Source organism: Bidens hawaiensis, unplaced genomic scaffold, assembly GCF_021521415.1.
Source record: "Bidens hawaiensis isolate Kalapana, Puna unplaced genomic scaffold, B.hawaiensis_p1.1 tig00017575_1, whole genome shotgun sequence".
In the NCBI taxonomy this organism is placed as follows: domain Eukaryota; kingdom Viridiplantae; phylum Streptophyta; class Magnoliopsida; order Asterales; family Asteraceae; genus Bidens; species Bidens hawaiensis.
In genome coordinates, this window is record NW_027492660.1 from 223007 (window position 1) to 249047 (window position 26041).

General features: G+C 36.8%; 1 protein-coding gene and 1 non-coding gene across 2 annotated transcripts; both read right to left on the minus strand.

Moving 5' to 3' along the window:
• Positions 1-457: 457 nt before the first annotated feature.
• TRNAF-GAA (transfer RNA phenylalanine (anticodon GAA)) lies at positions 458-530 on the minus strand. Its single transcript has one exon. It is a non-coding gene; the product is annotated as a tRNA-Phe (tRNA).
• An 889-nt stretch (positions 531-1419) lies between these two features.
• Positions 1420-3560, minus strand: LOC143554278 (DNA-dependent metalloprotease WSS1-like). Its single transcript, XM_077044074.1, has 4 exons — positions 3211-3560; positions 2939-3134; positions 1731-2339; positions 1420-1652 (listed from the first exon to the last, which is right to left on the minus strand). The coding sequence occupies exons 1-4, from the start codon at positions 3369-3371 to the stop codon at positions 1461-1463; spliced, it is 1158 nt and encodes a 385-aa protein (XP_076900189.1). The 5' UTR covers positions 3372-3560; the 3' UTR covers positions 1420-1460.
• Between the last annotated feature and the right edge of the window lie 22481 nt (positions 3561-26041).

The following is a 26041-nucleotide window of genomic DNA, read 5'->3' on the forward strand; positions in this document are numbered from 1 at the left end:
CTATATAGTTAAAAATTCCAACAGTTATTTTATAATAAACTAATGCCTATACCTGATACCTGTGAGTTTAGGTAATGAGAAGTATAACTCTAATGCATCTCCGACGAGTAATTACAATATAATACCTAATGAGCATTGGCTTGAGTAGGAGACATGGCTTTACAATCATGTTGAAACTGAGGTTACCAATACCCGTATTATTACCATCACTATCCAAGAGGTAACCTTTAGCATGCAAAAGTGATATACACTATATATGGTTATGAGTGAACGTGCTATCCCCATTCAAATTGTTCCTTGGCAAATCTTCCACGGAACAATCAGACAAGAATATTACAAATGGATGATCCTCCCATTCAAGGTTTCACTCTCATGCACCTATTTATTCGTTATTATGTTTATATTTAGAATATGTTAAATAGAAATTAAATTGGAAAAATGAATCAAAAATTAAGTTTGCGGTGAACGTGGATCGAACACGTGACCTTCAGATCTTCAGTCTGACGCTCTCCCAACTGAGCTATCCCCGCAATCTTGTTTAATCGCATTACAAAACATACTAAAATACAATATTTCAATGGTTTTAACATCTTGGCTGCTGCTTTATGCCGATATTCAATATTTCATTTCAAAGAGTTCCAGAAAGATTGCTGTTGATATGGATATGGTCCAGTATAATAATTGTCTGAGTTTGCATCAGTGCATTACATGCATTAGATTTTGTTATTAAGTGATGATGCATAAAAAAAAGTGATGGTTCCCGCTTCATAGCCATTTAAAAGAAAGTTCTAACTCTAAGCGGTAATCAGATTACTTTTGTAGGTTTTATGCCCGAAACTTGCTATGTTTTTTTGGATATTACATGGAATACAGTTGTTGCAGTGCCAAGGCATGTGGTTGCAGGAAACAAGGAGGCGGTTTATCATTTATGGTCCATAAATGGTGTGAACCATGTTTATGTTTATGAATCAGAAGAATGAAAAAACCTAGTCGGAACTTTGGATGATAATAAAATACCCATTCTATTTATTCAATAGTTGGTTCATCAACTTTCACGAATATGTTTGAAAGACAACTGCAAGGTGTATGATGTATGAATCATGACAGTATACATTCGTAACGGCCAACTTCCAGACAGATGGATGTCCACCATATAGGATTCAATAGCAATTATCGATTTAGTACCTTGCAGTATTAAACAGGCGCATTAAGAGACTAAATATGGTGTGTAAATTCTTAATAGCAATAGCTGGACATAATTAAAAACCTCATTTTCCAAAAATGTTTTGTGTTTCAACAAACTTGAGATAACAAATTCACATCAATTAGCAGGTTGATGGACTAAGAGTGAAATTCAAAATATGAAACACCAAACCGACCCTTATCCGTTGTAAAAACCATCAAGTCGAATCCAAACCAGAGAGTGATCTTTAAAGCAATTCTTCAAGTTCATGTTGTTCTTAAGTACCCACATTTGGCGATGGTGTTGCTATTGGTTGCCCATATGAATATCTCCACTGCCCACATGCTCCACATTTCTCCAACTTCACACTGTTTTCAAGGGTACAATATTTACATGACCAAATCTTATACTTCTCTTCCGCTTCTTTCGGTTTGTGGGTCCCACATAGCTCACATATCGGTGCTAAAACCTGCCATAATCGAGTCATCATCAAACATATATACAAGTTTCTTGCATGATTTTTTAAACAAGTTCATTGCATACTCACCGAATTCAGCAATGTGCACATCACGCACTCCCACCCATTTGACTCGGTGTCGCATCCCGTTTTCTGATCACTTGAAGATCCACTAGTCGACGCGCCACTCGTTAAATCAATAAAACTTCCAGTTTGACGACATTTTTTATTAGCTAACATGCCACTAGCCGCTGCTGAGGTGGATACCGATGGAGCATCGGTCAAGTCAACAAAATGTGATTCTTGATGAATTCTTTTCTGAGATTTTGGATTTGTGACCGAAGGTTTCAATATTTGGACCGTGTTATTATCTTGTGGGCCACCATGATTGCAATTTTCTTCTTCATCCACTATCTCCTCTAACCCGCACCATAAGTCATCTTGATATCTTCTTTCTGCAGCCATTGCAGCGGCTTGTGCAGGCGTTAAAGCAGACATTATAGACTTATCACCACCAAGCCGGTTAGGTCCAGGTAGCATTAGAGAACCCTGGCGGGCCCGGTTTTCTGCAGCAGCAAGTGCAGTCTTCCGGAGAGACGAAAGTGGTGGCTGACGAGAATTGCCACCTAAGCGCTTACCGGGCATATCAAACCCGTCACCCGAGCCAGAAATTCCTTTACTAATCAACTCCTCACATTCCTATGAAACCGCATCAATTAATCACTAAAAGATCCTAAACTTTCAGTTATAACTTAAAACCATCATCTAAACGGAATTTAAGTCATCATTAAGGGTTAAACTAAGAATGTGCCTGACACCGAAACAACCGACCCGTAACTAAGATAACTGAACTGAAATAACCAAACCCAACCCAGAACCGGTAGTTTGGTTTTATTTATTTATTTATTTTCAAAACCCCGAAATCTTGGTTCAGTTTGTTCTGCATGTACTAAAAGCCGAAAAAAACCTATCAGAACCCGTAAAGACCAAAAATTGACTTTTGTTATTACATTTACAGATTACAATTTTAAACTTTAAAAGTTAAGTAATTTAATAAATAGTGTAGCACTAAAAGTTTAGTCCTAAACGTGTAACGATCAATTAATCCTTTACTAACAAAATAACTTAAGCTCACACTTTCCGGCCCAAATTCATTATTTTGCTTATTTTTAGGCCCACAAATGCCACAACCCAAAACTCATTTTTCAGTTCGATTTGAATCCAAAACAAACCCAAACCGACTCATACACAGCACTATCTTAAACCATCAAAACTACATTGAACAAGTAAAGATATACCTTTCTGAGATCATCCCAGAGCTTGTAGAAACTAACATTATGAGGACCAATAGCATTATGACACAACTCATGTAACATCGTATCAAGCACTTCATGAAAGGGGTAAAAATCCCAATCTGTATTTGGTCTTCTAAGCCTCAGTTTTACATGAAGCCCATGTCCCACATTCAAACCCAGAAGCCGTGGGTTCTTTGGACTTCAAAAAATGCATAATTAAGGTTTTAACTTTAAACATATGATGATACATGTCACCTTAACTAGGGTTAACTTACCACATTTCCGATAAAACATTGACTCGCCATTTGTGTTTGCGCATGATGGGTTGGACCTGTTTGGCGATCTTTTCTAGGAATTTGCGAGCTTCGTCTCCGCCGACTTTCTTTTTTAAGGTTCTGATTTCCCAGACTTTGTGAAGATCGCCAATGTTGCTCATCTTGATTTCAAACAAACCCTAAATCCCAAATCTTCGGTTTGTATATGATGTAATGAATTGAATCGATCGGGTCGGGTGGAGTTGCGGATTCGAAATGGGTTCAAATGGTAAGGCTAATTTGGCGGGATTCTGAAAATCGTCTTCACCCAGAATTCAGAAATCCATCCCCAATATTGTGATTATTGGGACGCATTGTCTACCGGTATAAATAAATATAATTAAACTAAAGGAGTATGTTACTGATACAGCCCTTGTAGTATTGGCCAACTGATAATTTCACTCGATAACCTTTTTGTTTCTTGTTGAAATTTTGAATTGAGGGTATGAAAAGCCCAACTTGGACAATAAAGCATGATGTTGAACACTGGGAAGACTTTTTGTAAAGATATCAACAGGTCGATTGTGGGATAAAAAAATAAGACCATCTTGAAGCTTTTCACGTACAAAATGATAGTCAAGTTCGATGTGTTTAGTATGCTCGTGATAAACCGGATTTTAGCGATATGTATTGCTGCTAGACTGTCACACTTCAAAGGAATAGGAGTAATGGAGGTAACAGAAAACTCATGAATTAATCTGGTTAACCATGTGAGCTCAGCTATGACACGTCGCATAGAACAATACTTACCTTCCGTTGAACTTAAAGAAATGGTAGGCTGCTTTTTGTACTTCCATGAGATAGGACTTCCACCAAGTAAAATGAAATAACCAGTAACTGATTTTCGAGTATTAGGACACGCTGCCTAGTCAGAATCACAAAAAGCTTCAAGCTTGAAATCAAATGAATCATTAAAAAATAAGCCTTGATTAAAGGAGCCTTTAACATAGCCAAGTGTATGAATAGCAGCCTCCCTATGAGTTACACCCAAAATCTAATCGTGTATTTTTTGTCGGTTACTCTCCTATTCAAAGTGCATACTATGCACTGAACCCACCTCCAACAAAGTGCTTTTTGGACTTCCATGGGGTTGGAACGTATTATCACACCCCAATCTAAGGCGGAAATGTCGGGGCGTAATCCGATTGCTCACAGCTCGAAGATACTATCATATATAAAATGTGACAATATCTAATTAATTATTTACAAATATTACACACATTATCCAAATATACAAAACAATTCAAATACATAAATATGAGTTCACATAACGATTATCTTGATTATATCTTAAGGTCTTGTCTACGTGTCCAACTTCAATCTTCAATACAAGCAACCTACATATGCGTAGAAAATGGAGTTTTGTCAACAAACATGTTGAGTGAGTTTACCACCAAGTTTTGACACCAGAAATAATGTTAATATAATAAATAAGCAAAACGTAATAAGTGCGATAATGAAATCAAACCATAAGCAAGTAAGTTGTCGATTAAACCATTGCCAAGCGAATCGGGCGCCAGTAAATCAACTATGAGCAAATAATGAGAATAAGACCGTTGCCAAGCGAATTGGGCGATGGTCAATGAGAATGAGAACCCTCTCCAAGGGGATATGTCAAGCAAATCAATACAATAACACATAAGCACATAACAATTAGATTTGATTAATCATACACAATTACACGTTTGCTATTTTGATATGTATGTATATATAGATATGTATATATAGTATTATATACGCATATGTCCGCAAAACATTTATGAAAATCGTGTAAAATAGGGGAATGATAAAACTCACCTTAGATTAAAGGCAAGCGAGTATAATTAAGAATAAACGAGTAAACGGATAAGCGAGTCGTCCAATACGCGTCAAACGAAATAACTTATCAGAACCTGAAACTTTGTGATATGAAACTATAAATAAAAACGAACTTAACACCGCTGGAATCAATCCAAACGGATGAATAGAACTCTAGTTATGTCGAATTAAACGTGTAAGCGAGCTGGTACTGACCAGAATCCGAACAGCGAGTCGGAAGTCGGTTTTTGGTCAATAGCCTTAAAATTTCATTACGAGAATAAAAGTCTTCAGGACCGAATGTTGAATCCTACCAGAAGTATGAGAAAATTTTAAGTCAAACTAGTTGACTATTTTGTCCTTTAACGAGTTTTAAACGATTTGACCAGTCAACACCCTTCAACCACCAAAATTGATTGAAGGTTATTGACTAGGGAATATATATATGAATGATTTCTATGTTTACAACTTACCCGAAAAGTGAAAGAATCAACAGAAACGATGAGTCAAAGGTCCATACGTATGCAAAGTCAACCGGTTATGAACGTATCTTCAACCAATAAGCAAAAACCAAAGAGTTTGAGGAGGGTCAGAGGAGGGTGACGGCTGACAGTAGTGTTTTAGGGTTTAGGGATGATTTTTGGTAGAGAAATAATTATATGTTTATATAGGATACACTAAATCGATCTAAATATGGCAACTTACTCGTTTAAGAACCGAATTGGCATTTAATGATTAAATCAATGTGTTAACTGTAAATTTTGTTCTTGATCAAGGAGTTATGTATATGGACATGTATTTTAGTTTTATTAGTTTTCTTGGAGCTTAATTCACCCGATTTATGCCTAAAATAAGTGATTTGCATGCTAAAAACGAATTAGGAAACAAAATAATCAATTAATAACAAAATTGAACCAATTAATAATAAAAATTCGTTTTTAATATTTAAGGTAAGAACATGGACATGTTATAATATTATATAACTTATCTTGGGGCATATGTTTCGAGATTTGGGTCAAAAATAGTCCCTGCACTTTTATAAATGTGATTTTTAGCCGTTTTAACTGATTTTAAGGGTTTTTAAGAACTATTTGGCATAAATGAAAGTTATGAAATTATAAAATAATTAAACCAAGTTAAGTATCAATAAATACAAGTTTTAAATAGTTTAAAAGATCAGAATTACATTCTCGAATCGGTTTAAACAAATACGAAAAATCCGAAATGTTACAGTCTCCTCTACTTTAGGGAATTTCGTCCCGCAATTAAGAAAAACTAAAACATAATCGTTTTGAAAATAATTAAATTTTTAATGAAAATATCATAACATAGAACTTCCAATAACCGCAGCAACACTCCAAATGACAATCCGATAAGGGCACTTATATATAGGATGTACCAGCGACGTATCCACCATGTCCTTATCACCTCATCATTCGTACAATTACCCAAGCTACCTTAGGTTCTAAATCATGACACATAATTGTACGTATTATGATTTCCATGCGAGGACTCGGATAATTATGTATGCATCCATAATTACTCTTATCGTCGGATGGTCCACATAATCAGTTCCATCATGTGGGTTATAAAACATTGAAAATAAAATTTTTAAGAGAAAACAATTGTTTTGATAATAATTGTTAAATATACTTTAAAATTTAATTAATACATGTTCAAGTTGAATTGATAAAACCATGTAATTTCTAAAATTTCTTTTGCTTTTAAAAGTATAACTTTGAATATAAATTCCAGAGATTCTTATTTAGTGTTTGAATTTGATTAATAAAACCATGTGATTTCTATTATATCTTTTGATTAGGAAAATTACAAATTTTGGAGAGTGAAATGAAGATCTTGGAGCAGACGTGTAACACCCCGGCTTAAGCGGAAACGCCCGAATATGACGTACAGATTGTTCAAACACACGTGACACTATTTGGTGGCAATAATAACATTAATTCATTTAATAAGCCAAGTAACACAAGTTCGAAAGTAACAATACAAGTTCAAACCAAAACATAATCATAACAATAGTTCTTTTATTGAAATACCCTAAGTAATCTATGTAACACCCCGACCGAAGGCGGATTATACATCGGGGCGCCACATATTGCTTCATTACTCGCGACACTATTGGTGTCAATATTTATTAATACACATTTTATCGCGCACGCGCAGCGGGGAAAATAAAGAACATAAATCAAACATAAATCAATATATTATAAATTATAACATTCAAACAACATTAACTTGTCTTGATACATTTTAATTCTAGGTCCAAAAGTAAAAACGTCCTACGTGTCCACAAGCTCCAAAACAGCTACTGCAAACCTGAACATGTGTTAAAATAAACGTCAAACACTTGCGTGTTGGTGAGAAATCAAGTTTAATACAATACATAGATAACAAATCTGCGCGCAACATGTGTATGTCTAGAGTTTAACAAGGGTGTAATCAGATTGTGATCAAGCCTAAGATAGTTCATAGATCATAGTTCAATCCATGCTCCCAATTGAGCATAAAAACGAGAAAACATCTGTGCAAGTGTAAACAAAGAAAACCGTAAACGATAGGTCTCCCGTGTTCAACTAATGGTACCAACGGAACTGCGGAATAGGCCGAACAAAGCGGTTAATGATACACACATACAAATAAACAGCCAAGTAAACGTCCTCAACACATGGGATACTACGCGACTAAAGTTCAAAAAACAAGTTTAAGACTCAAGTTTTGTATGAACACATGAACATCCCAAAGCATTTAAAATAAAAAGGGATTAGATACGAGATAACTCACATGATAAACGATGCGGTGATAGATAAAGCAAGAACCAACTTTAAACAAGCACAAGTTAACCTATAAATAAGATTATTGTTTTAATGATTTGTTTTAAGTCTTGATTATAAGTTAGCATAATTAATAAGTAAATTACAATATATATTACCGGAAAAGCAGGAAGAACAAGGAGGAAGACGGAGGCAGAGAGGAAGACGGCAGAGAGAGCAAGGGGCAAGAGAACAGGAGAGATTAAGTGTTTTGTGTGTGATGTGTTATGAAATTACTACTATTATTTATAGAGAAACCCTAGGGAACACAATCCTAGAAAAGGGGAAAAGATCTCAAAAAGCAAAAGATATCAAAAAGCATAAGAATCCAAAAGCAAAAGATATCAAAAGATATGGCAGCTGCAGGGGGGCAAGATAAAGCTGACAGCGAACAGTAAAAAGGCATGGGCAGGTCAGATAAAGGTACTGGTCAAGCATGGCAAAAGCAGATCTCAAAAGATAATGTCAGTCACTTTATCTGCCAACCAATGGGGTTGGTGCGCATGCTGCGCCGAAAGTAACTATTCAGACATAAAGCAGATTAGGTCAACAACACAAAAGATAAGACAACACAAAAGCAAACGGCTAGATTAAACAGAAGAAAAACTCAAAGGGTTAAGCGCGGGAAGGCTGAGTGCGCGAGCGCGAAGGCTGGCACAACAATCCTTAGCGCACTGCGGGAAGAATCACAAATCCTTCGCGTGCTGCGTGAAGAACAAGAATTCTAAGCGCATCGCGGGAAGAACATACATTCTTAGCGCATTGCGGGAAGAACATGCATTCTTAGCGCGCTGCGAGAAGAGTTCTCTTCACGCATCGCAGGAACAAGATGTCTTCACGCAGGCTTCCTATGTAAGGAGTCTGGCGCGTGGAGCTGCAGACATCCTTAGGCGGGAAGAACCAAAGGACAAGCAAAGAGTTAGAAGAAAGAGGAAACAAGGCTTAAGGGCGGGACAGCAACAAGAGGGAACAGAAGGCGGAAAGAGAGAAGAGGGATGGGACGGCGGAAAGAAAGAGAGAGAGAGGCGGGAAGGAAAATATATATATATTATTATTAAAAGTAAAATATAAGTATAAATAAATATTAAATCATAAAAGAAAGAGATCGGATAAGAGAAACGGGTACCTGGGTCGGGTCGGATCAGGGCAGATGTCACAGTCTCCCCTACTTTAAAAAATTTCGTCCCGAAATTTATCTCGAAGTAGGTTGCGCAGAGAACAGGTGCGGGTACTTGATCTTCATTTGATCTTCCCTTTCCCATGTAAACTCGGCTCCGCGCTTGGACTCCCAGCGAACTTTCACGATAGGGATACGACTGCGCTTGGTTTGCTTAACCTCGCGATCCATAATCTCAACAGGCTTCTCAACGAAATGCATAGTTTCATCAACTTAAACTTCATCAAGCGGAATGTGAAGGTTCTCGTCAGCTAAACACTTCTTGAGATTGGATACATGGAACGTTGGATGCACATTACTGAGCGCGGGCGGCAGGTCAAGTCTGTAGGCAACTTTTCCCACACGCGCGAGAATCTTGAATGGACCAACATAACGAGGAGCAAGCTTACCCTTCTTCCCAAAGCGGACAACACCTTTCCAAGGCGACACCTTGAGGAGAACAAGATCACCAACTTGAAATTCGAGAGGCTTTCGCCTACGATCTGCGTAACTCTTCTGTCGGCTTCGGGCAGTCAGCAGATGATCACGGATCTTGGCGATTTTATCGGTTGTCTCTTGAACAAGTTCGGGTCCTGTGATTTGAGTTTCACCCACTTCGCTCCAACAGATCGGGGAGCGGCACTTACGACCGTAAAGTGCTTCAAATGGGGCCATACCAATACTGGAATGATAGCTGTTATTATAAGAGAACTCGATCAAAGGCAGGTGCGAATCCCAATTACCTCCAAAATCAAGAACACAAGATCGGAGCATATCCTCAAGAGTTTGAATAGTTCGCTCAGACTGACCGTCAGTCTGAGGATGATATGCCGTACTCATGTCCAAGCGAGTTCCTAGCGCAGATTGGAGAGATTTCCAAAAGCGAGATATAAAACGGCCATCGCGATCGGATATGATGCTCAAAGGAGTACCATGGCGGCAGACAATATCCTTGACATAAAGCTGCGCGAGTTGCTCAACACGGTAGTTTTCACGAATGGGCAGGAAGTGAGCAGACTTAGTCAATCGATCCACTATTACCCAAATGCTATCATGTTTGCTTGCTGTCAAAGGTAACTTGGTAATAAAGTCCATCGCTACACATTCCCATTTCCACGTAGGAATTTCTGGTTGTTCGAGCAAACCAGATGGGCGTTGGTGTTCAGCTTTAACTTTAGAACAAGTCAGGCACTTAGCTACGAACACAGCAATATCCTTTTTCATACCGGGCCACCAATAAGTTATGCGCAAATCCTTGTACATCTTATCAGCGCCGGGATGAATAGAATACCGAGATTTGTGCGCTTCACACAGGATATCAGCGCGAAGATTCTCATCAAAGGGAATCCAGATGCGATTAAGATAGCAGAGAATTCCACTCAGATTAGGGACAAAGAGTGCTTCCGCGCCACACGCTAACTCGGCGCGAAGATTACCATTACTGATGGATGCGCGCTGCGCGTCACGAATACGCGATTCAAGGTTGCTTTGAATCGGCGCGAAGTGAAGATGCGTGCGCGGCAAAATACAGTTAAGCTGGCAGGGTTTTCGGCTGAGCGCATCGGCTACCACATTAGCCTTACCAGGATGATACCGGATCTCACAATCGTAATCGCTGATGAGTTCGTTCCATCGGCGTTGTCTCATGTTAAGTTCCTTTTGATCAAAGATATGCTGAAGGCTTTTATGGTCAGTGTAGAGGATACACTTAGTACCATAAAGGTAGTGTCTCCAGATCTTCAAGGCAAAAACAACTGCACCAAGTTCGAGGTCGTGAGTTGTATAATTCTTCTCGTGAACCTTGAGTTGCCTCGATGCGTAAGCGATAACCTTGCCTCGTTGCATAAGAACACAACCGAGACCTTGGTTGGAGGCATCGCAGTACACGACAAAATCATCATTACCCTCAGGTAGTGCAAGAACAGGAGCTTCACACAACAAACGCTTGAGCGTTAGAAAGGCTTCTTCTTGCTTCGAGCCCCAAATATACGGTTTACCTTTGTGCGTCAGAGCTGTTAAAGGCAAAGCGATCTTCGAGAAGTTCGAAATGAAGCGCCGGTAATAACCAGCTAAGCCCAGAAAGGAACGGATCTCAGAAGGAGAGGATGGCGTAATCCAGTTCTTGATTGCTTCAATTTTGGATGGGTCAACATGAATACCCATCTTGTTAACAACATGGCCAAGAAACTGTACTTCATCCGACCAAAATTCACACTTGGAAAGCTTAGCATAGAGTTGCTCGGCTCTAAGCTTTTGCAATACCAATCGGAGATGTTGCTCATGCTCGGTCTTGGTCTTAGAATACACCAGAACATCATCGATAAACACGATCACGAATTTATCCAAGAAAGGCCTACACACCCGATTCATAAGATCCATGAAAACGGCGGGTGCGTTGGTTAGACCGAAGGACATGACCAAAAATTCAAAATGGCCATAACGAGTTCGAAAAGCAGTCTTCGGAACATCTTCATCGCGGATGCGCAACTGGTGATAGCCAGAGCGGAGATCAATCTTCGAGAAACAGGAGGCACCTTGGAGTTGATCAAAGAGGTCGTCAATACGCGGTAAGGGATACCGGTTTTTAATGGTGAGTTTGTTCAACTCGCGGTAATCAATACACATGCGAAACGATCCATCTTTCTTTTTAACGAACAACACCGGAGCACCCCAGGGCGAAGAGCTAGGGCGAATGAATCCTTTAGCAGTCAACTCTTGAAGTTGGCTTGCCAATTCTTGCATCTCAGCGGGTGCAAGACGGTAAGGAGATTTAGCAACGGGGGAAGCACCAGGGACAAGATCAACACGAAACTCGACTTCACGAGCGGGAGGGATACCAGGAAGATCATCAGGAAAAACTTCAGGAAAATCACGCACAACAGGGATATCGCGAAGCTTCTTTCCTTCATCGGGTTTAACCACATGGGCTAGAAATGCAATACACTTCTTCCGCATGAGTCTTTGGGCTTCGGCGCAAGACATAAGTTTAAGACCACTGGAGGGTTTTTCGCCGTAGATATGAAGATCACCATTTTCTCGAGGTATGCGAATCAATTTCTTGGCGCAAATAACTTCGGCGCGATTCTTCGAGAGCCAGTCCATACCAATGATAACATCAAAGCTTCCAAGAGGCATAGGGATGAGGTCGATCAGAAAATCGTTTTCGTTAAGGTTAAGCGTGCAATCTTTAATTACCGAGTTTATTAAAACAGTTTCGCCATTAGCCAATTCAACTGAAAAATCTTCTTTTAAGTCATCGCGCGGTCGCGCAAGCTTCTGCTCGAAGGCGCGAGAGATAAAACTTCGATCGGCGCCAGTATCAAAAAGTACAGAAGCATAAAATCCGTTAAGTAAAAATGTACCATTAACTACGTCGTTATTCGCTTGCGCTTGGTGCGCGGTTATGTTAAAAGCTCGGCCACGCGTCACTTGGTTCGAAATTTGGTTCACCGGATTCGCTTGAGTAATCTGAACTTGTAGCCTTGGGCACGCGTTCCGGAAATGACTTGGATCACCGCAGTTAAAGCACGATCTGGGTCGTGGGTTTTGGTAAGTTGGCTGTGGGTTCTGCGGGTAAGCTGGTGGTGTTGGCGCAATCGGATTGGAGGGAGGGGTTCTACAGTACTCAACGGAGTGACCTACGCGGCCACATCGGTTACATTGTCGACACGGGACTTGAGGTGGGTGATGAAGTCTACAGGTTGGGCAAAAGGGTTGGTTTCCTGTGTAAGGTTTCTTAGTTGGCGGGGCAGGAAGTGCTGGATTGGTTAAGGCATAGTTGTGGACTACAGGAGGTGCTGGGTAGGTTGACAGTGGGTTAGGCGCGTAAACTGGAGGTTGGTAAGCGGGTTGCTGGACAATGGGCGGGTTGGTAAGCGCATAGGCTTGTCTGCGCCTACGTTTCTGGTTATGGTTTGAGGGTTCTGGTTTGGTTTCTGTTGGTTCAGGGGCAGTTTTGGTGGGTTTGGTCTTCTCAGATCCCCGCAGGAACAGGGTTCCTGCTCTGACATGGTTGTCGCTGAGCACAGCGGCCAACTCAATGGCGTCAGAGAGGGTAACTGGGTTTCTGGCCCATACAGAATCTTGAATTTCCATGGGGAGACCCCCAAGGAATTTCTCGATTGCTCGGCGTGAGGGGGTAACAAGGTGAGGGACCAGTAAGCTTAGCTCGTGGAAGCGCGTCGCGTACTCGCGCGCTTCCCCGCTGTATTGCTTCAAGTTCCAGAATTCTTCCTCCAGGCGCTTAATTTCGTTGGGAGGGCAGAATTCTCGCGTAAGAATTTCCTTGAATTCCTCCCATGTCATGCTAGAAGCAGCTTCTGCGCCACGCGCATGGGCTACTCCATTCCACCATGTAAGCGCTCTGGATTCCAGGACACTGGAAGCATATAGGGTTCGTCTTTCTGAGGGGCATTGGGTGTGAAGGAAAGTGTTTTCTATCTTCTCGAGCCACTGGAGCATCACGGTGGCTCCTTCGAGACCTGTGAACTTTGGAGGGTTACCCGCGTTGAAGGATTTAATGTTATAACTGGAGGTATTGGTATTGTTTTGGCTCAAGGCTTGGGCTATTGCGGCGGCCATTTCCTGGGAACGTTGCTGTCTACGCATGCGCGAGGCTTCTCTTCTCTGAAATCGGCGAGATAGCGGAGGCATTCTATAAAAATTTTAATTTTAGTTAATATCTTGGTTTTTATCGCAAAGTTTTAATCTTATAAAGCTTGGTTTCACGGAGTTAGATGCTATCAAAAGTTAAAGTAAAATAAATGATCCTAAATGCAGACTTAATAAAGGTAACAAATTCGAATCAAGAATCGACAATTCATGTATCACCATGACTTTCCGAATTCCCAATTTAAAATATACGAGCAAACGAGCATTGGAGATTGACGATTCATGTATCACCATGACTTTTCAATCTTCAATATAAAACATACAAGAAAATGAGTATTGGAGGTTGACAATTCATGTATCACCATGACTTTTCAAGTCTCCAACCTCAGAACATAATCGTAAATGGAAATTGAAAATCAACTATTCATGTATCACCATGACCTTTCGGATTTTCAATCCCAACAAACGAATATGTAAGTAAAATCAATAAAAATCGAAATTCAGCAAAAATCGAAATATCGCGAAATAAAACATAAAATCATATACTGCGCAAGTGCGAGCATATTCATAAATAACGAGTAATTAACAATAAGCGCGCAAACATGAGATTTCTCTCATGCGCGAGAAGGGACTCTTAGGTATTCTAGGCCGTTACGTCTAACCACCTATCCTAAAGTCAACGAGCTCTGATACCAATCTGTAACACCCCGACCGAAGGCGGATTATACATCGGGGCGCCACATATTGCTTCATTACTCGCGACACTATTGGTGTCAATATTTATTAATACACATTTTATCGCGCACGCGCAGCGGGGAAAATAAAGAACATAAATCAAACATAAATCAATATATTATAAATTATAACATTCAAACAACATTAACTTGTCTTGATACATTTTAATTCTAGGTCCAAAAGTAAAAACGTCCTACGTGTCCACAAGCTCCAAAACAGCTACTGCAAACCTGAACATGTGTTAAAATAAACGTCAAACACTTGCGTGTTGGTGAGAAATCAAGTTTAATACAATACATAGATAACAAATCTGCGCGCAACATGTGTATGTCTAGAGTTTAACAAGGGTGTAATCAGATTGTGATCAAGCCTAAGATAGTTCATAGATCATAGTTCAATCCATGCTCCCAATTGAGCATAAAAACGAGAAAACATCTGTGCAAGTGTAAACAAAGAAAACCGTAAACGATAGGTCACCCGTGTTCAACTAATGGTACCAACGGAACTGCGGAATAGGCCGAACAAAGCGGTTAATGATACACACATACAAATAAACAGCCAAGTAAACGTCCTCAACACATGGGATACTACGCGACTAAAGTTCAAAAAACAAGTTTAAGACTCAAGTTTTGTATGAACACATGAACATCCCAAAGCATTTAAAATAAAAAGGGATTAGATACGAGATAACTCACATGATAAACGATGCGGTGATAGATAAAGCAAGAACCAACTTTAAACAAGCACAAGTTAACCTATAAATAAGATTATTGTTTTAATGATTTGTTTTAAGTCTTGATTATAAGTTAGCATAATTAATAAGTAAATTACAATATATATTACCGGAAAAGCAGGAAGAACAAGGAGGAAGACGGAGGCAGAGAGGAAGACGGCAGAGAGAGCAAGGGGCAAGAGAACAGGAGAGATTAAGTGTTTTGTGTGTGATGTGTTATGAAATTACTACTATTATTTATAGAGAAACCCTAGGGAACACAATCCTAGAAAAGGGGAAAAGATCTCAAAAAGCAAAAGATATCAAAAAGCATAAGAATCCAAAAGCAAAAGATATCAAAAGATATGGCAGCTGCAGGGGGGCAAGATAAAGCTGACAGCGAACAGTAAAAAGGCATGGGCAGGTCAGATAAAGGTACTGGTCAAGCATGGCAAAAGCAGATCTCAAAAGATAATGTCAGTCACTTTATCTGCCAACCAATGGGGTTGGTGCGCATGCTGCGCCGAAAGTAACTATTCAGACATAAAGCAGATTAGGTCAACAACACAAAAGATAAGACAACACAAAAGCAAACGGCTAGATTAAACAGAAGAAAAACTCAAAGGGTTAAGCGCGGGAAGGCTGAGTGCGCGAGCGCGAAGGCTGGCACAACAATCCTTAGCGCACTGCGGGAAGAATCACAAATCCTTCGCGTGCTGCGTGAAGAACAAGAATTCTAAGCGCATCGCGGGAAGAACATACATTCTTAGCGCATTGCGGGAAGAACATGCATTCTTAGCGCGCTGCGAGAAGAGTTCTCTTCACGCATCGCAGGAACAAGATGTCTTCACGCAGGCTTCCTATGTAAGGAGTCTGGCGCGTGGAGCTGCAGACATCCTTAGGCGGGAAGAACCAAAGGACAAGCAAAGAGTTAGAAGAAAGAGGAAACAAGGCTTAAGGGCGGGACAGCAACAAGAGGGAACAGAAGGCGGAAAGAGAGAAGAGGGATGGGACGGCGGAAAGAAAGAGAGAGAGAGGCGGGAAGGAAAATATATATATATTATTATTAAAAGTAAAATATAAGTATAAATAAATATTAAATCATAAAAGAAAGAGATCGGATAAGAGAAACGGGTACCTGGGTCGGGTCGGATCAGGGCAGATGTCACAATCTAAGTGTCTTCAATACTTCAACCTCTAATCACGGTACCTGTAACATATATATAAAATATGGTCAGCTATAAATATAGCTGGTGAGTTTCCACAGTTTAAATATGTACTTAAAAACCATACAATTCATAGATATGTGATAAACGAGCAAGCAAGTCCTTTCCAATTAGTACAACCAACGTACTTGGATTATCGCGCAAGTAAGGTCCTTTCCAATTGGTAACAACCAACGTACTTGAATAATGAGGCCCTTTTCCACTCGATACAAATAGACCGGAGTGCAAATGGGGGCGTATGATCATACTTAATGAAGCTTCCCAATCGTGCAAGTAATACAAGTAACACACAAGTCCATATACGAATTGTAGTTTTGTAATAGAAGAAACAATACTTGAATTTCTATAAGGATACATATGCTACCCAAAAACATTAAAACATTAAAAAAGGGGTGGTGAAAAACTCACCTTATGAATAAGGTAATAAAAGAAGCTTGAAAGTGTTGAATGATGCAAACAACCGAACGTGTCACGAAAGCCGAAACGTGTGATCTAAAATAAGGAAGAACAAAACTTAATCGATAACCTTACGGGATTGTATTTTTTTATTGGAAATTTCATGTTATTTTATACTTTTGAGTATAATGTTTTTATTTATGTTTTAACGGAAAAAGAACGGTTATTAATATGATATAAATATTTTGTCGGCGGGGATGTGAAGTTTGCACGTTCGAAATACCCCAACCATTGTTTATAAGTCGAAAATACAACTTTTGTTTTAAAGAAGCAATTTTTAATATATTAAAGTTCATGTTGCGATTAATAAACGATTTTTAATAACGGTTTACGAAAACGAAAAACTTGGTTTTTAAGTGTATAATGGTGAGATATATTTTATAATTAATTTACATAATTTTTATTTAATTTAAAAAAGTTTTTATAAATTTATTTTGATTTTAAAAGGATTTAAAATTTTAATTAAATACTTGAAAAATAAATGCCAAAAATAGTGTTTGACCCGCGTTCGAAACCCGGGTCTCCGCGTTACGAGTTCCAAGTGTTAACCAGTTGTTCTAGGGGAAGACATCCGATATAGTTTGGTTTGTATTAAATAATGTATTAACAGTTTTGAATTATATTGATAATAATATATATATATATATATATATATATATATATATCGGGTTATATAAAAAAAAGAGGTGTGCGTGACCCGGGTTTGTCTTGTGTAAACCAAGCGTCCTAACCAGTTAATCTGTGTGAAACATTCGTTATAAGCTCAGAAAAAAATATCTATATATATAGTATTTCAGATTCATCTTCTTCATATGAAGAACATGAACCCTAATTTTCAAATTAAAGAATCTGTTCAAGGTTTGCTCAAATAAGTTTGGGGGTTTTGATAAATGCTTAAGCGCCGTTAATATGCATATCTTAATTACCTTATATGGCGTTGTTTTGGTCGAAACCCGGTTGCCAGAAAATAAAATAAAGAAGCTCCCAATTACAGAAAATCCGTGTATTAGAGGGGGATTAAGAGAAGTGAGCAAGTTCTAATGAAGGTTTGGGTTCTATTTATACTACGAATCAGAGCGTGTACGCGTTAAATGTTTTGATTTGATTTCCGGATTTTCCGGTGAGTATCACGGGATTGATTCAAGGTTTAAGGATGTTATAACAAAATTAATAAGTTAGCTAGGATAGTATATCGAAGGCTAAACGATTTTATATATTCCATTTGACTAAAAGACGCGTTGTAAGGGAGTGGCGGCCACCTCCAGCGCCGGATTCCAGTGGCCGGAGGCGCCGCCGGAAAAACGTTAGGGTAGGGAGGGAGAGGGTTGGGTTTTATATTTTAATAATATAATAATATAATTTAAATTCATACTTACACTTTATACAGTAAAGTTTCATAATTATTTTAAAAGGAAACCTAATATCTTTTTAAGTTAATATAAGTTTTCAAAGTTTACCTTTTTAACTCTAAACTTTATAATCAAATTTTATGGTTTTCGATTTTGGATTATTTACGCGTTTTAAGCGGGTTATCTATAAGCGTTGAGATTTCATAAGTAATGGAACGTAGAAATAATGAACGAATGTTTGAACATAAATGTCGGGAATACTTTATTAAATGATCAATAATACATCGAAACGACCAATCGGGTCAGGTTTACAAATACAAATACGAATCGAAATTGACGAATGTCACAAGATGTTTGAAATGAATTACGATGATCGAGGATAAGTTAAGAATAGAATATGAAGCTAATCGTGATAAATAAAGGAATTTTATTCATGAGATGGTATGTGCAAAAGTTTAATTTATAACAATTCTTAAGATAGTTAATAACATGCGAAATCTTTAAAGTTCATATTCATTAGGACGAAATTCTTAAGATCGAGAGTATAAGTTCAGCTGAAGATTTTGGTGAGTCGAGTTTAGTTAGTTTAAGAACTTATGAGATTAAAGGGAAGTTAATGTAAAGTTTATATGTTTTCAAATTGTGAATTTGGGATGAGATTAATTCGATTAAGATATTCTAAAATATCATAAAAATTAGTAGTTAATAATTTAATTTATTAATGAAAATGCGAAAATATACGTATTTGAATAAATCGTTATTAGATTAAATTGAGAAACGGATATTCCCGAACCACCGAGATAGTCCTATTCCAACTAAACCTTTAGAATTAGATAAAATATAAAGTAGGTAATTAGATTAAATTGGGAATTCATGGATTTTTCCTTTTTCATAAAATCGTTATAAATATTAGAAAGTAAGTAATTTGAATTATCAATAATGGAAATTTGAGTAAATAAAAAATTCTAAATTAAACTGAAGCATATATTAAATTGAGATAAATGCGAGGCTAGAAATGCATGAACCACCATGACTATTCTAACAACTACGAATTTATCATTTAAAACATTTAAAATTTTAAAAAATCAAAGTAGGGAGTTGAAATATTTACAATGAAGGTTTAATCAAAAAGTCAATTAATAATAAAAGTTAAATTAATTAATGGAAATTTTTTTAATTTAAAAATGAAAATTAAATTTAGGGAATACATAATTTAGTTTAATAATAATAAAATTTACAATAATTGAATTTTATTAATAAAGATTTATAAAGTGGAAAATAAGTTGTGAAAACCATCATGATATTGAAGAAAACAAGAGATGATAAAATATTTATAGTTTAAAGTTGAGGATAATGATTTAAATGTACTTAGAATTTTATAGTTCGAGGATATGGATATAATTAAGAAAGTATAATTTAAATAATATTTTAACTAATATGAGTTAGTGTAAGAGTTCTTGTTTGAGGTATATTAGTTTTGTCGAGACTGGCGGTCGTTTGGTTAACGGAATACAGCAGCACTCCTCGGTGATTCTAATAGTCGAATGGCAATTACGGGAAACAGGTGAACGACGTTGGTTACAACGATGATTCTTAGGAAAGACATTTTATGAGGACCAACAATGGAAATGTGTAAGATGACAGGTGAGTTGTAGGAATGAGTTGATATGAAATTATGGGGATGCGTATGTGTATGTATATGTATGTATATGAATTAGTACTAGTGAAGACTCGAGGACGAGTCAAGAATTAAAATAATATGTTTGAGTTTGAAGCATTTAAGTAAATAATGTTTTATAGAATTTTCCAAAAACAAAATAACCAAGCATATCAAACGAGTTGACCTCCCATGAGCTTTCCATGGCAATTTGAATGGCCCAACTAAATAAACAACATAAAGTTTATGAATTGGCCTTCCATGAGCGTTCCATGGCAATTTGATTGCCCAGTTCAAATAGCGAGTAATAAACAATTGAGTTGGTCAGCCCATGAGCGTGTACATGGCATTTAACTGACCCAACTAATTAACGAATTATCGAATCAATGGAGTTGTTCGGACCATGAGCGTTACATGGCATTTAACCGACTCAACTAAATATCAAATCAATGAATCAAACATAAGTAGTTGGTATATCTCGGGAACCACTCCAGACGATACGTTCCAACCCAAAAATCAAATCAAAAATTATTTAAGAAATGAATAGTTGGAGTGCCCATGGATTTTTCACCCAACTACGCGTTTAAAATAATTTAAAAACATAATTTGGAAGTATAACCGTTTAGCCGGTTATGTTTACCACGTAACCATTTAGCCGATTACGGGTACCACTCGAAGTTATGTGGTTGTATGAGATTTGTTATATTCTCACGCTTCAAGGTGAAAGAGTAAAACATGGGAATTCTTAGGGAATTTCCCACAATAAAAGACAATCTATTAAATTAATAGAATTTAAAAATATTTTGAAAGTTGAGGCATAACCTCGGAATTTGTGTGTGTGTGTGCAACAAATAAACAAGATAAATACAATTTAAATAATTAATCTAAGCAAGCTGTAAACAATTTATTAAATAGCACATAAGGCAGTTCAGATAAGAACGTATAGGGTTCCTAACATATGTATAGGACAATTTCTAACGACCTATCTTATAACCTTCGGCTCTGATACCAATCTGTCACACCCCAACCTAAGGCGGAAATGCCGGGGCGTCATCCGATTGCTCACAGCTCGAAGATACTATCATATATAAAATGTGACAATATCTAATTAATTATTTACAAATATTACACACATTATCCAAATATACAAAACAATTCAAATACACAAATATGAGTTCATATAACGATTATTTTGATTATATCTTAAGGTCTTGTCTACGTGTCCAACTTCAATCTTCAATACAAGCAACCTGCATATGCGTAGAAAATGGAGTTTTGTCAACAAACATGTTGAGTGAGTTTACCACCAAGTTTTGACACCAAAAATAATTTTAATATAATAAATAAGCAAAACGTAATAAGTGCGATAATGAAATCAAACCATAAGCAAGTAAGTTGTCGATTAAACCATTGCCAAGCGAATCGAGCGCCGGTAAATCAAATATGGGCAAATAATGAGAATAAGACCGTTGCCAAGCGAATCGGGCAATGGTCAATGAGAATGAGAACCCTCTACAAGGGGATATGTCAAGAGAATCAATACAATAACACATAAGCACATAACAAGTAGATTTGATTAATCACACACAATTACATGTTTGCTATTTTGATATGTATGTATATATAGATATGTATATATAGTATTATATATGTATATGTACCCAAAACATGTATGAAAATCGATTAAAATAGGGGAATTATAAAACTCACCTTAGATTAAAGGCAAGCGAGTATAATTAAGAATAAACGAGTAAACGGATAAGCGAGTCGTCCAATACGCATCAAACGAAATAACTTATCGGAACCTGAAACTTTGTGATATGAAACTATAAATAAAAACGAACTTAATGCCACTGGAATCAACCCAAACGGATGAGTAGAACTCTAGTTATGTCGAATTAAACGTTTAAGCGAGCTGGTACTGACCAGAATCCGAACAGCCAGTCGGAAGTCGGTTTTTGGTCAGTAGCCTTAAAATTTCGTTACAAGAGTAAAAGTCTTCTGGACCGAATGTTGAATCCGACCAGAAGTATGAGAAAACTTTAAGTCAAACTAGTTGACTATTTTGTCCTTTAACGAGTTTTAAACGATTTGACCAGTCAACACCCTTCAACCACCAAAATTGGTTGAAGGTTATTGACTAGGGAATATATATGAATGATTTCTATATTTACAACTTACCCAGAAAGTGAAAGAATCAACAGAAACGATGAGTCAAAGGTCCATACGTATGCAAAGTCAACTGGTTATGAACGTATCTTCAACCAATAAGCAAAAACCGAAGAGTTTGAGGAGGGTCAGAGGAGGGTGACGGCTGAGAGTAGTGTTTTAGGGTTTAGGGATGATTTATGGTAGAGAAATAATGATATGTTTATATAGGATAAACTAAATCGATCTAAATATGGCAACTTACTCGTTTAAGAACCGAATGGGCCTTTAATGATTAAATCAATGTTATAAGCTGTAAATTTCGTTCTTGATCAAGGGGTTATGTATATGGACATGTATTTTAGTTTTATTAGTTTTCTTGGAGCTTAATTCACCCGATTTATGCCTAAAATAAGTGATATGCATGCTAAAAACGAATTAGGAAACAAAATAATCAATTGATAACAAAATCGAACCAATTAATAATAAAAACTTATTTTTAATACTTAAGGTAAGAACATGGACATGTTATAATATTATATAACTTATCTTGGGACATATGTTTCGAGATTTGGGTCAAAAATAGTCCCTGCACTTTTATAACTGCGATTTTTAGCCGTTTTAATTGATTTTAAGGGTTTTTAAGAACTATTTGGCATAAATGAAAATTATGAAATTATAAAATAATTAAACCAAGTTAAATATCAATAAATACAAGCTTTAAATAGTTCAAAAGATTAGAATTACATTCTCGAATCGGTTTAAACAAATACGAAAAATCCGAAATGTTACACGTATTGTCCGGGGTGGTTCCCGAGATACAGCAACTACTTATATTTGATTCATTGATTCGATATTTAATTGTGTAAGTTAAATTCCATGTAACAATCATGGTCCGAATAACTCCATTGATTTGATAATTCGTTAGTTAGTTGGGTCAGTTAAATGCCATGTACACGCTCATGGGTTGACCAACTCAATTGTTTGTTACTCGTTATTTTAATTGGGCCAATAAATTTCCATGGAACGCTCATGGGAGGCCCAATTCACAAAACTTTATGTTGCTTATTTTAGTTGGGTCATTCAAATTGCCATGGAAAGCTTATGGGAGGTCAACACGTTTGATATGTTTGGTTATTTTATTCTTGGAAAATTTTATAAACATTATTTATTTACTTAAATGCCTCAAACTTATATACATTATTTTAAATCCCGACTCGTCCTCGAGTCATCACGTGCATAATTCTATAACACTTCTCTATTGTTCACATCAACTCATTTCCACAACTTATCCATCTACTTATAAAGTTTCATCATTGGTCCTCATAGAATGTCTTTCCTAGGAATCAATCATCGTAATCAACGTCATTCACTTGTTTCTCATGATTACTATTCGACTACTAGAATCGACAAGGAGTTTGCTGCTGTATTCCGTTAACCAAACGACCGCCAATCTCGACAAAACTAAAATACACCAAACAAGAAGCCTTATATTAACTCATATCCGTTAAAATATTATTTAAATCATCTTTTCTTATTTATTTCCATATTCTCAAACTATAAATTACTAAATGCATTTAAATCATTAGTCTCAACTTTAAACTATAAATATTTTATTATCTCTTGTTTTTTTCTCATGTTACTTTTCACAACTTACTTTCCATTTTATAAGTATTTATTATTAAAATTCAAATATTGTAAATTTTATTGATATTAAACTAAATTTTTCATCATCCAAATTTAATTCTCATTATTAAATTAAATCTTCCATTAATTAAATTTTTACCATTAAAATTAATTTTTTTGATAAATCTCCATTAAAACCCATCACTCACTTTATTTATTGATTATGTTCGTTAATTAGTTGAAACTAAACGTTGGTTCGTAAATACTTTAACCCCTACTTTGATTTTTTTATACACCTTGAGAACCTTGAGCGTTTTAAATGATAAATTCGTATTTGTTAGAATAGTCATGGTGGTTCATGCATTTCTAGCCTCGCATTTATCTCATTTTATTATATGCTTAACTTTAATTTAAAATTTGGTATTTACTTAAATTTCCATTATCGATAATTCAATTTACTTATTTCCTAATATTTATAACGATTTTGTGAAAAAAGAAAAATCCACGAATTCCCAATTTAATCTAATTTAATATCTTCAATTACCCACTTTATATTTTATCTAAGGAATATTGGTTTTAAATAATCCCAACTATGGCCTATTGGTAAATATCAGTCCCAACTTTACACTTACCTACTGACCATCCCAACTATTGATGTATTTGTTTTTAATGGGCCACGACTAACGGATGTTAACTCCGTTAGTAATTTGCTGACGTGGACCTTCTTCTCCGGTCGAAAACTTGCCAGAAACCTGCAACTTGCCTCCATTCTCCCTAATATCGTCACACGTCTCCCTCCCTCTTCAAAAGACATCGGAAATTAGAAAATGAAGTAGATTTCATCTTCTTTCATGGCCAATCCCTATATACCAAACCCGATTTTATTTTCAAAAATTTGAAATCAATGTTACACGATTTACAAAATAAGCATAGGGCTTTTGTTAAGAGGATAAAAACGAGTCAAATGATGTGTCAATTACCTCGAATGGTGCACGATTGACGAGGGTGGACTTCGCCGGAGACAACAACGGCGGCACGTCAGTTAGGTTTTGAATGAGGGGAAAGATAGAGAGAGATGGTGTAACGATATTAGGGAGAATGGAGACGAGTTGCAGGTTTCCGGCCGGAGAAGAAGGTCCATATCAGCAAATCACTAACGGAGTTAACATCCGTTAGTCGCGGCCCGTTAAAAACAAATACATCAATAGTTGGGACGGTCAGCAGGCAAGTGTAAAGTTGGGACAGATATTTACCAATAGGCCATAGTTGGGATTATTTAAAACCAATATTCCTTTATCTAATTTTAAAGATTTAATTGGAATAGGAGTTCTCGGTGATTCGGGAATATCCGCTTCCCAATTTAATCTATTAACGATGTATTTGAATACGTACATTTTTGCATTTTCATTAATATTATTATTTACTAATTATGATAATATTTTATTATAAAATCGGATTAATCTCATCTCAAAGTCACAACTTGAAAAGCTATAAACTTTACATAAACTTCTCTTTAATCTCATAAGTTCTTAAACTAACTAAACTTGACTCACCAAAATCTTCATTTAAACTTATACTCTCGGTCTTAAGAATTTCGTCCTAACGAATAAGATCTTTAAAGATTCCACATGTTATTAATTAACTTCAGAATTTTATAAATTAAACTTTCGAGCATATTATCTCATGAATCAAGTTCCTTTATCTATCACGGTTAACTTCATATTCTACTCTTAGTTTATTCTCGATCGTCGTAATTAATTTTAAATGTCTGTTTCAAGAAATCCATTTCAATCTCCAAAATTCATAACTTTTCTATAAAAGATGTTTTAGAAAATTTTACGGTTTTAATTATACAACTTGAACATTATTAAATTTAAAGTTATCAAAACGTTGCCTCTTTCAAAATGATGGTTTTAAATGTTTTATAACCCACATGATGAAAACGAGTTATGCGGACCATCTGACGATAAGAGTAATTATGGTCCAGAACATAATTATTCAAGTCCTTGCATGGAAATCATAATACGTACAATTGTGTGTCATGATTTAGAACTTAAGGTAGCTTGGGTAACGGTACGAATGATGAGATGATAAGGACCTGGTGGATACGCTGCTGGTAATCCTATATATAAGTGCCCTTATCGGATTGTCATTTGAAGCGTTGCTTCGGTTATAAAATGTTCTATTTTATGATATTTTCTTAAAAGTTTAAGTATTTTCAAGACGATTATGTTTTAGTTTTCCTTAATTTCGGGATGAAATTCTGTAACGTCCGTTAATTTCCGATAAAAGGTTTAACCTTGTAGTGTTGTGTGCACCTCCCGGGCTTGACCCGGCATTCTCCCGGGAGCTCCTTGCCACCCTCATAAGCTTGTCATACATAACTTTCTTACAAGTTCAGCCATTAGTAAAGTGGAGGGGCCAGAATGTATATTGTTAATATATTATTTATAAAAAAAAAATAAACCCTGGCCTTACCCTAAATCCCGAT